This window comes from Pinus tabuliformis, chromosome 4_2 (assembly GCF_031772625.1).
Source record: "Pinus tabuliformis cultivar Carrire ecotype Pingquan chromosome 4_2, CPIR1, whole genome shotgun sequence".
Lineage (NCBI taxonomy): Eukaryota > Viridiplantae > Streptophyta > Pinopsida > Pinales > Pinaceae > Pinus > Pinus tabuliformis.
Window position 1 is genome coordinate 711,282,288 of NC_142304.1, and position 12,494 is coordinate 711,294,781.

At 36.2% G+C, this 12,494-nt stretch overlaps 1 protein-coding gene across 1 annotated transcript in view; it reads left to right on the forward strand.

The window, feature by feature from the left end:
* Positions 1-7,330: 7,330 nt before the first annotated feature.
* COX15 (cytochrome c oxidase 15) overlaps positions 7,331-12,494 on the forward strand; it is a 209,034-nt gene continuing 203,870 nt past the window's right edge. The window contains exons 1-3 of the mRNA XM_089424097.1: positions 7,331-7,696; positions 7,901-7,960; positions 8,089-8,405. Coding sequence (XP_089280223.1) covers positions 7,547-7,696; positions 7,901-7,960; positions 8,089-8,405 — 527 coding nt within the window. The 5' untranslated portion in view covers positions 7,331-7,546. The remainder of the gene's footprint in view (positions 7,697-7,900; positions 7,961-8,088; positions 8,406-12,494) is intronic.

Consider the following 12,494-nt stretch of genomic DNA (forward strand, 5'->3'; position numbering starts at 1 on the left):
ATTGAAGAAGATGGCTCATGGTACCTCAAAAGGAGGCAAGTTCGATACAATGGGATGCAAAGAAAAGAGGGATCCAGGCAGTTATGAAGAACTGGCAATTGATACTCTTATGAAGACAAGCTAGAAAGCTTGTGGATATGACTTCCCAATTAGAAAGAAAGTTAGGAATATCCTCTATATTTGAGAGGGAGTAAAGGAGTCTCCTTGAATAGGAGCAAGGATCTATTCTCGAGTTAAAAGGAGAATAGAGATATCCTCTCTAGTTGAGAGGGAGTGATGTTGGACATCACATGTGCATTATTTGCTTCATGTGTCAATCATTTAAACAGGACTAACAACTGTAAGTCTAAGTGAATGCCTTGGAGAGAGAATGATAGAGGATTGGATAAGCGTTTGTGGTTTCCTTGAGGATAAAACATCCAAGAAAGGAAAGGGACTGACACTCTTTGAGGATGTGACATGTATCCAAGATAAGAGTGGGAAAATAGGACCGATATTCTTCGAGGAGTTAGGGCCAAGGATCCAAGATAAGAATAGTCCTAAAAGGAAATACTTTGTGGACATCCGGATGGGGTATGTGCCTTGTAGAGGTAGTGCAATATCACACGTAAAGCCTCCCAACATAATGCTCTAGAATGAAGTAGAGCTTGTCTAGTTAGGCCTCAAAGACAGTGTTGGTTGATCATAATGTTGATGCTTATAGTTGTCTTATCAATTTGACTCTTCTTATGATAAATTTCCAAAGGGACTATTATCCTTGTACTGATTGGACAATTATTAATACCTCCATAGTTAAGAGGGAGTGTTAAAGAATGTAACTAGTTTGGGTCTTCATAATTGCCATTTGACTCTTGTAATGATGTATATCTTATTTGGAGAAAGAACATGATTATTTTTGGAGCATGGGTTTCATGCTCAAGTCATTTTTCATTAGGTCTCTTAGGTTTATCATGAATGAAAGAGCCACTGTTATTGTAAAATACCTTTTTGGGCACTTGTAGAAAGAAAAAATAATTTTATATGTAAATGTCTAGAAGGCTCTTAAGAACCAAGTCGGCTAACAAGGAGCAAGTTGGCCTTGTGAGGGTTATTTGACCCCTATGATAGACTATATAAAGGAAGGCATTCGACCTATTGACACACACATCAATTAAGTATCTTCTTGGGTTCAATCTGCAGTGGAGAAGGAATGCAAGAGTCCTAAAATACAAGAGAGAAGGCTATCAAAGGAGGAGGAATCCCTAGAGAGAATGTGGAGTTTTGAAATCTTGCTATTTGCTGCTCACACATGAAAGTACTCTAATAAGTTTAGGATTACCTTAGGTCCAAAATTGTAGTATGTGCTACAGGTTGTCTTGGAAAGGATGAAAGGCTAAGAAGAGCCCTAATTCACTTAAAGGTATTGTCTTGGAAGATGGTTGGTTGACTTGGTTCTTGGTGGCAGCTTGGGTCTAGGGTTTGGTCTTGGAAGTCTCCTTTTGAAGTTGATTATATAAGAAGAGAAGTTATTTATGGGTTTTCCTCTTAGAGGCGTTTTGCCCTGGCTTGGAGCCTATATCTTGTGTTCATTGTGTATGGTTGTGATCTTCTTGTTTTGGCATTTATTTGATGATAAGAACATAAGCATAACAAAGAATAAAAATAACATAATATCAACGCCTTATAATTCAGCCTCTTCAAGGGGGCAACCTCCTTTACATTACACAAATGAACAATTCTTGGATGATACAAATGACAAGACCTCTTTTCTATATATAGGAGTCTAAGGGGTCATAATATAATCAGAGCCGACATAACAATAATAATGTAAGGGCACAATAATAACAATAGTGGGATTCTATGGGGCACAATAATAACAATATGGGGACTACATGGGCACAACAATATAATAAGGGGTTGTACTAATAACAATAAGGGGTTACACTAGTAGTATAGGGACCTAACATGCCCCTCTCCTTCAAAAAGTGTTGTCCTCAACGCTTGAGTAGTTCTTGATGCTCTTGTATAAAATTTTTGTCATCCCATGTGGAATCTTCAGCTGGTAAGTTCTTCCACTTGATGAGATACTCTGAAATTGATCGATTTTGTACCTATTGAGTTCTTGTTTCTGTGACTACTCTAGGCTCCAATATGATTTTTCCTTCCTCGTCAAGTTCTGGCAATATTGTTTGAACTGGGATCTTCTGCAACTTTTGAATGAGTGGCCACACTTCTTCGTCCTTCTTCCATTCATACCTTGTTTCATTTATCCAATCTGGTTGGATAATAGGAATGGTGCACAACAATGCTTCCACATCCTCATCCTTTTTTGAGAGTGCATCTACCACAAAATTTTGCTTCCCTTTTTTGTAGATGATTTCAAAGTCATAACCCAAAATCTTTGTGACCCATTTTTGTTGCTATTCAGAGGATAATATTTGTTCTAAAAAATATTTAATACTATCATGATCCTTTTTTACCTTGAAGTGTCTTCCCATTAGGTAAAGTTGCCATTTCTTAAGTGCGTATAATATTGCCAACATTTCCTTCTCATAAATAGATTTCTTGAGGGACATTTGTTTGTATGTATGTAACCATAAAAATACCCAATCGCTTACATCAAAACTTCTTTCATTGCGATGTTGATCTGCCTGTTGTTTCATTCGATTCTGCACCAAAGTGGCGTTATCCTTTAAAAGTTGGAGAACTTGTTGTTGATGCTCGATGTGATCTTTCACTGCTTGAATCTTTTTCTTCTTGATATGTCCTTCTATATTTAGAGTTTGAGGAGTGGTAATTTCTTCCAGTGCATTACAAGATATGGTCAGATTCATTTCTTGATGCTCTATGTGATCTTTCACTTCTTGAACATTTTTCTTCTTGATATGTCCTTCTATATTGATAGTTTGAGGAGTGGTAATTCCGACCATTGCATTACAAGATATGGTCGGATTCATTTCTTCTTTCTTGATGTGGTATTTCACTTCTTGAACCTTTTTCTTCTTGATATGTCCTTTTATCTTAAGAGTTTGAGGAGTAGTAATTATTTCCAATGCTTTACAAGATGTGGTCGGATTCATTTCTTCTTTCTCTGGGGTTGGTTCCTGGTGTATATACTCTTCTTTTGACGTTTCTTGATCCTTTTCTTCCTCCTTTCCACAATCAATGTAAAATAATTTCTTCTAAGCACACTTATGACCTTTAATGTATTTTTTTATCACAATTGTAACAAATCCCTTTTTCTCTTTTTTCTTCCAATTGTTGTGGTGTAACCCTTGTAGATTGTGCAAGGCTAGGAGAAACAACACTTCCATCTTTATAGTTGCGAGGGGTAGACTTCCTTGTTGCCATAATTTTTCTTTCCACTTTGTAACAAAACCCTTTTTCTCTTTTTTCTTCCAATTGGTGTGGTGTTTGTCTAAAGAAGGTGTTTCTCTTTGTATCCTCGTAATGTGCTATATCCTCCGTGAAAATTGACCACGTAACAAGTGGTTTACGAGAACAAAGCCCTTTATACCATAAAAATTGATCTTGTTCTAAATATGAAGATGCAATACATACCTTTTGTAACAGTGGTACACCATGTAGATCAAAATATTTCTCCATCTGTAGTATCCAATTTACCAGATCCTTGCCATCAAACTTCCTCGTCTCAATTTTTCTTGATTTTAGGAGCTCGATCTTGAAACGACTGTAACTCTGTAATTTCAAATCTCCAAGTTCTGAAATTTCTTCTTGCGGTAGCTCTTTGAGTTCTCTTTCTAACCCCACAAGTCTGATCAGAATTTGATTATCTAAGAAAGAGTTATGCCAAATCTCCCACAGTGACCTGATTATAGACTAGTTCAGTAGAGCGAACTTGTACAACGTGCTGCATCTCACTATTTCGACCTTAGTACCTGAAACTGATATACAGAAAACTACAGGCAGTCCTCTTTCTGTAACTTTATGAAATTTCAATCTGATGCTCAGGGAGATAGTTATGACGATTTTCCCCAGGTCACCTGTTTAGTATGTAATTCGAGCGTCTTCCAAAACCCTAACTTGCTCAGGTTATATCTCTGAAAATATAGCGACACAGGATCTGAAATTTAGAACCGAGGCTCAGACCGATTTCTTCTCAAATGGGTTTTTGGTTTAGCTTCGGAAACTTCGCAGAGAAAGAGTTATAGTGAAAATTCCACGATGATCTGTTTTAGATGAAATTTTGGAGTTTGCAAAAACTCTAACTTCCTCATATCATATCTCCGACCATGTAGTGAGACAAAATCTGAAATTTGGACCAGAGGTTCAGCACGATTTAGTATCAAATGGGTTTTTTTTTTAGCTTCTGAAATGTTGCAAAAAAGAAGTTATAGAAAAAATGTCGCAATGACCTGTTTGGAGTAGCGAAACCCTAGAATCCAAAGCTCTAAATGTTATGAAACCAACTCACAAAAAGATAGAAAAGATAGATCAATGCCTTAGAAATAAGCCTCTTCAAGGGGGCAACCTCCTTTACATTACACAAATGAATAATTCTTGGATGATACAAATGACAAGACCTCCTTTCTATATATAGGAGTCTAAGGGGTCATAATATAATCAGAGCCGACATAACAATAATAATGTAAGGGCACAATAATAACAATATGGGGACTACATGGGCACAACAATATAATAAGGGGGTTGTACTATTAACAATAAGGGGCTACACTAGTAGTATAGGGACCTAACAAAGTCTCCTTTTGAAGTTGATTCTATAAGAAGAGAAGTTATTTATGGGTTTTCCTCTTAGAGGTGTTTTGCCCTGGCTTGGAGCCTATATCTTGTGTTCATTGTGTATGGTTGTGATCTTCTTGTTTTGGCATTTATTTGATGATAAGAACATAAGCATAACAAAGAATAAAAATAACATAATATCACAAATAACTGTCATGAATGGAAAAGATTTATTAAATGCTTCCCTAATGAATTTTCCAACATAAATAATGTTTCCATTTCTTCATGTTTTGAACTAAAAAATACAATTATTTATCATAGGTAGGATAGTTAATTATTGCTTCAGAGAAGGTAGTAAAGTGGTAACATATCAACCTCTTTGTTACATTAGTACGACTCCCATGGCATACCCACTTGCATCGATTTCAATTTCAAATGGTTGTTGTAGATTTGACAATACCAACGTTAAGAAATACCATTTGTATTACCATGTGTCAGTCCTTGGTGATGCCACATGTTGACCTTGTCATCCTTTTTTCCTTGTTGGGCCAAAACTTTAGAAGGCCATAACTTTCTCATACGACATTAGTTTGATTTTGTTCATGTGTCACTGCAAAACTCTTGATGTGCTTTTTCACTTGGAGACTTTTTCATCAACATTTGAGCAATTTTTTTTTTCAATTGTGAGGATCCACTTGGATCATGTTAGGACCCTCTAACTCTTTAGTCACATTAATTAATTCAAAGAAAAATCTCTCCTTTTTGTCTCGATATTATTACATTTAGAGATAATTTCTTGGAGTGATGAATCCTTTCCATCCAACAAGCCTTTATGTGGTCCATTTTGTTTTGAGATGCTAGATTTTGTTCTATCCTTTGAGATTCATTTATATTAGACACTTTAGTGATAAAAGTAGTTATATTTATAAAACACCTCACCATTTTCCAAATATTTAAAAAATAATAATCCTAACAAACAAATGATTTGAAGTAGTAACTACTTCCTATAGCAATAATCCTTTTATCAATATTATCAACTACATATTATAAGATTCGCATTAACAAACTTGAAGTTGCCTTGATTCTTGAATTACTTTTTGGCGTGTCTTCAGAGACTTGACTTGGCTTAATTATAGACAATGGTTCAATAGACAATGACTTTAACAATAAAGCAAATTTTAACTCCTTGATTCTCTTTTTTAGTGTTATGTTCTTTATTTATTTTTTAGAAATTGAATAGGTAAGTGCATCTTGAGTTGCTTGATGAAATTCAAAAAGATTAGAGAGTTTGATTCCTTTAATGTGGAATTTTGAATTTGTTTTTATGAACAACGTGCTTATTTTTCAAATTCATTTTTTCAATTTGTATTTTTTTGGAATTCTTATCATACATTGCATGATGCAATGTGACTCGTTTCTCCTCAAAATCAGTGGGGCCTTATTGAGCCAACTCCTTTTCAATAAATTAACCTTCCAACAATTGTCTTTTAACTCAATATGCTAATTCAACAATTTCATCAAGATCATCAATTTTCATTACTTGATCATTGAGTTTTGATTGCTCTTTATGTTATTCAATATTGTACATAAAGCAAATAATACACATCAATATTCTTTCTTTGACTTTACATATTTTTATGTGCGAATTTATATTTTTAAATAGCTCAAATTTGAAGTTTTCTAGCAAAGCTTTGACTTCATTATATCAATATTATTTTAATTAGTTTATCATCATTTGACTTTTTATTTATTTATATATATATATATATATATTTTTTTTTTGACTAGCGGAATCGGTAACGGCAGTGGTATCGTACTCGCATTACACGGGGTCGAATCCCACTGGTTGCCACTATAACCTCTAGGAGGAACCGCCCAGCCCGCAAGAACGACCCTCAGTTAAGACGAGACTTGAACTCGTGACCTGCACAGCGGCATGAACGACTTAGTAGATCGTCCGCTAGCCACGAGACCAAACCCTTGCGGGCTTATCATCATTTGATTTAGTCATATTTATTTATTTATTTTTTAATTTACAAAATCTATTTATTTTTAATAAAATATAAATTTAATAAAGAAATCTATAAAAATAATAGAATCAAAATTATTGAGCGCAGAGGCTTATTCTACAACCCATTATGATGTGTAACCATTCTACAACCCACTATGATGTATAACCATGTACGTTGGTCATCAAAAAATTAAATAACTATACAAAAATTTAAATAATGTCAAATCATAAAAAAAATTCCACATAAAAAAAATTAGATCCCTCTCACTTATGTTAGATCATATTTAAAATAGATCTCATATTAGATCATAGATCTATACTAATCTTAATTAATTTATCATCCAACCAAATTTTTTTTTTTTTCTTGGATAAATACCATTTACCCATATCTTTTAATTTTTTTTAACAAAATCTATTTTTTAAATAAAATATTAATTTAACTAGAAAGAAATGTATAAAAATGTTGATTCAAAATTTTAATACCAACTCAATTAAATAAAAAACCAACATATTAATTTTATATATATATATTAAATACAAACCAAATCAATTTTGTCCGCTCTAGTTGAATTAAGGTATTAGTTCAAATAGACTGAGGTGTCCCATTTTGATTCACGAAACATGGCGATGTTCAATTAAACCTAATGACACTGGTGTAAAAAATATGTTCATATATTTGTTTTTTCAAAGTCATAGCGACGACAAAATTCGTAGGGGATGCGCAGAGAACTCTAAATACATAAAGAAATGTGTATCCGAGTTGACGCAGGGAAACTTTTGCTTGCCTGATTCTTCTTCTATAATATTTTAGGCTGACATTAAAGACACAGTTCCAGTTCGATCTTGAATTAAACAATGTGGCAGGGGAGATTACTCCAGCTGGTGTTTCGCAGAACTAAAACCCAAAACCTCCGCCATTTTAAGAATGGCAATACATTTGATGAAGCAAGATCATTTGCCCGACAGTACACCACCAAGCCAAGCGGTCAATCCATTTCTTCAAAGGTTGGTTGGTCATTGCTAAATGTTATTTCAGTAGTGTAACAGGAAATTCGAATATTACTTTGCTGGCCTGCCCATCTCAAGCCATATCTATTTTTATAGCAAGGAAGCGGGTGGTGTTTCCTGTTTTTTAATTTGAATGGGTGTTGGAAAGCATTTGGGTTTTGTTTGAGCTTCAGAATTTTGTGTTTTGGTACTGTTGGGCAGGGTGCTTCTGAAGGGCTTCGGCCCCAGTGCTATTTGTTTTACCACGGCCTATTGAAGAAGGTATGGAGATAAACCTTGAACTTTATATCTGTATATGGGAAAAATGTATTTTATGTATATCATATTGCCAAGAAAAGTTTTCATTCAATTAGCTTTGAATTCATTTGGAGTGCTGTGATTGGTTCCAGGGCTATAATTTTGGTACATTGCAGCATATGTCAACCAGTGCAGCTTTGTCATCAGCAAACAAGATCAGGGCTACAAGATTGGGCGCATCGGGTCTGATTACCGAGGGAGCTGAAGCAGCACGGATGAAGATAGCAGCATGGCTATTTGGTTGTGGAGCTTGGGTATTCAGCATGGTAATGCTTGGTGGCGTAACACGCCTTACAAGGTCTGGCTTATCAATGACCGATTGGAAATTCACAGGTAATCTGCCCCCTATGACGAAAGATCAGTGGGAAGTCGAGTTTGATAAATACAAGCAATCACCAGAATATAAACGGTGAGTGGTCTTTGTTCCAGCAGCAAGTGAATGTATACATGGAACAATCTTTCTGACTTAATTGCTACACACAATATCTTTGTAAGTTTTTAACCATGTCAAAGGAAGTTCTACTATTATAATTCTGCTTTTTGCTCATTTGGGGAGCCAACAGGGATACGAGGATATGAGATTTATGGTAGGGGTGGATTTAAAGTTTTGATATTTGCAAAATAAGGATACATACCATAATGTGGTTTTAACAATATGATAGAGCAATTATATTACCAACAAAATGTTCTGTGGATGTTCCTACTTCCAATTGCCGCCAGACATTTTTAGCCTTTCTAATTTGGCTTTTATTATTGGCCGAGCATATGTCCCTGTCTGTCTGAATCATTTGAAGGTTTTTTATAATTCATTCTGAAGTGATAAACTATGAAATTGTCTCTCTGCAAGTGACGTAAAGGCCATGAAGAGCATTAGAATATGAATATTGAAGAGACCTAAAAGATAGAAAAGTGTTAGCCTTATACGCCTAACTTGTTCAGTACATGCATTTTGTCATCTTTATTTTCTTCTATACAAGGGTTTAGTGAAACAGACGTTGTGACGTCCCCATCCCATGCACCCCCAACCTTGGGACGAGGAGCCACTAACGACCCAAAAAGGGTCAGGGACTCTAGAGACCATTTCACCATATCACAGCAGAGATGCCCTTCCATAAAGGTCCAAAATTGTTTAAATGCATGCATAGGATGCAGTAATAAAAATGCAGTGGGATTAAGCAACCGTGGATTAACAGATTTCATGGCAACCAAGTGCCCACCTTCGGAATTAAATATAAGTTTCCATCGCATGCACTTGCAGTGTTGGGATGAGGAGCCACTAATGGCCCAATAAAGTTTTGGGTCTTAAGAGACCGTTTTACTATATCAGAGCAGAGATACTGTTTCACCATATCAGAGCAGAGATGTCCTTCCATAAAGGTCCAAAATGGTTTAAACATGTGCATAGGGTGTAGTAATAAAAATGCCGTGGGAATAAGCAAGCATGTATTAGCAGATTTCATGGCAGCCAAGTGCCCACCTTCAGAATTAGACACACACAAAGTGCACACACAACATGCAAACACGCATATTCCCATTGCAGTGAATAAAATTAAATCACAGATTCATAGACAGCGACAAAGCACTTTTCTTTTAACTAAGAATGATCCAAGAAACTCACTGTGTACGAATAATTTTCTACCCAACCATAGGCATTCAATGCAGATGCCACCACCAAGCTCGGTTATGAGGCCACTGAGATGAAGGAATCCAATTTATAGTCTCATGGGGCACTCAATCCAACCCATTGCTGTCATGGCTTAGCCAATCTGCTCATTATAGAGCACTTTTGGCATCTCATCCAATGATCAAACAACCATGGCACTCTCTTCCAATACCTGACACAACACAAGGATGTTGAAAAGTAACTAGGTTCGGTCTTCATAATGACATGTGTAATTGTGATTTTATGTAATTGATGAAAAGAAGAAAAATAAAATTATTATTGTAATGCTTGTCTCATGGGTTTCATGAGCAAGAATTTTTTTTTAGTATGACTCCCATTGTGAGTCCTTAGGATTGGTCATAAAGTCAAATTGAGTCAATGTCATGTATGAAGGACCCTTCTTGGGCATGTTACATCTTGTATGAGTCATTTAATAATTATGTAAGCCCTCCAAGACCAAGCACAAAACCTCTCCTTGAAGTCGGCTACAAAATGGAGTATATAACCTACTTAATGGACATGTCGGCTCACCTGCACTCATGTCGGCTCATTATGCTGGGAAACAACTATTTATTGGCAGCTCGGATTCCATTCTAGACACAGATTTTCGGTCTTGGGTCTGAAGTACAACAGAAAGTGCGAGAAAGAGAATTAGTAGCCTCTCATCCAGCGTGGGAAGAAGGAAGGAAATACGAACTAGTTTGGCACTGTTTTTGGTTATTTGTACTCACACGTGTGACTGATATTAAGGGCTCTGCAGTAGGGTTTACACAGTCAGCAAAGAAGTCAAGAAGAAGGTCTTCATACCAGCATACATGCTAGCCGAAGTCACAAGATTAAGTCTCCTAGTCAAGCGAAGAAGAGAGTTATCTCCAAACAGCCCACATGTGTAAATTGCAGGGGTACTGATAGGACAAGAGTTGCAGATCTGTGGAAGAGACCGAAAATTCCAGAAGTAAAGACAGTTTGACTTGCGTTGACTATAGAAGGAGGAAAGTGCTACAAGGTTGTTTCAAGAAGGATCTCATCAAGGAAGGTTTGTGGCTTGGTCTTGGAGTGGCAGATAGGTCAAGGGACTTGGTCTTGGTCTTCGTCAATTGGAATCTCTATAAGAAGAATTTGTTTGGGCTTTCCTCTCAAAGAGTGAGAGGTTTTGGCCTTGGCTGATAGCCTATATTCTGTGTCTGTTGTCTCTTTATGGTTTATGCATTGTAGCTGCTTGATGAAGAAGAACACTAATAACCTAAATAAAAGAAGATCCTAGTTTAAAAGAAGTAAAAAACACTCACAAGCAGTTACTAATAGAAGAGAAATCACTTAATCTCTATGCCCTAGATTTCTCAACGTGGTATCAGAGCTAAGGTAACTAAGTCAAGGAAGGGCATCTTATCAAGGGACACTTAAGGATCAAATCTCAAGGAAGGCATCAAAGCAAAGATCATCTTGAAGTCAAAGGAAGCATCATAACCCTAGTTCAACGAAATCTACAAAGAAGTATTGGGATCATCATCAAGAAGGAGAAGGCCAAAACCCCACATCTACTCAAAATGTTTTGAAGACTATTCATCCAAAGGAATCTAGATAAAAAGGCGGTATCATCTCACTCTCTGTGGGATCAAGTATCATTCTTGAAGAAAACTACCTTCATCAAGGAGAAGTTTTTTTTATCGTTTATATCATCATCAACATCAAGGAAGCAGCATGAAGAAGGAGCATCCTATCAAGTAAGTATATTTATGTCCACATCTAAATCTATCAAAATGTCTCTTTGCAAGGAAAGCAACAAATTGGTTGGGGCTTCAAACTATCTTGCATGGAAGAAAATCACAGATTTGAATCTCATTGAAAATGAGGTTATGGAATATGTCAAAGGATCTATCACTAAACCAAGAGAGGAAGATGCTCAAGCTCTTGCCAAATATATGAAAGGGGAAGTTAGGGCTCAAAGGATTCTCACAGAATCCATCAAGGATCCCCTCATCCCATATGTATCTAAACTCAAAACTTCAAAACAAATCTATGAAAAACTGGTTATATTCCGTAAGCACTGCTGGAGAAGTCATCTCATTAAGGCAAGAACTCTACAAGCTGAAGATGTCTAGGGAAGATGGAATAACCTCATACTTTATGAGGATATCTGAGATCCGGGATCAACTACAAGATCTGGGAGAAGTCATGTCTGATAGTGAAATGACTACAATTGTATTAAATGCATTATCGGAGGAGTGGGGTAATTTTACTTCAAGTATTTATGGGAAGAAAGAAGCTACTCCATTCCAGGATCTATGGTCGCTATGCAAGATTGAAGAATCTAGACTAAAGGCCAAATCTGATGTGGGAGAAGGTGAACAAAGTCAAGCTTATGTTGCAATGACAAAAAGAAAGGGAGAATTTGGAAACTCTGTTTCTTGGAAAAAGAAAGGGGACATGTCTAAAATTCAATGCTACGAGTGTCAGGAATATGGACACTACAAAAGAGATTGTCGTAATGTCAAGAAGAACAACAAAAGAGGAAGAGAAGAAGCCCATATCGCCAAAGAAGTAGAGGAAGCTGAAAAGAAGTGTAAGAAAGAGGAAGTAAGAGATCTCTATTATTGAGATAGTCTTCCTCGCCTAAGTTCTTCTCAAATTCCTAAGTCTTTTGTTGTAAGATATGGCTATCATGATTCACTAAATGCGATGCATCAAGGCATCATAGAAGCATTGAAAGCAAGAGCTCAAGACATCATCATAGAGAAGCATGAAAGATGGTTAGAATCTATGGAAGTCAAGGATATAACTCTTGGGAATCTCATTGGGAACATAAGTGGCAAGGTCATCTAGTACAAGGTTTAT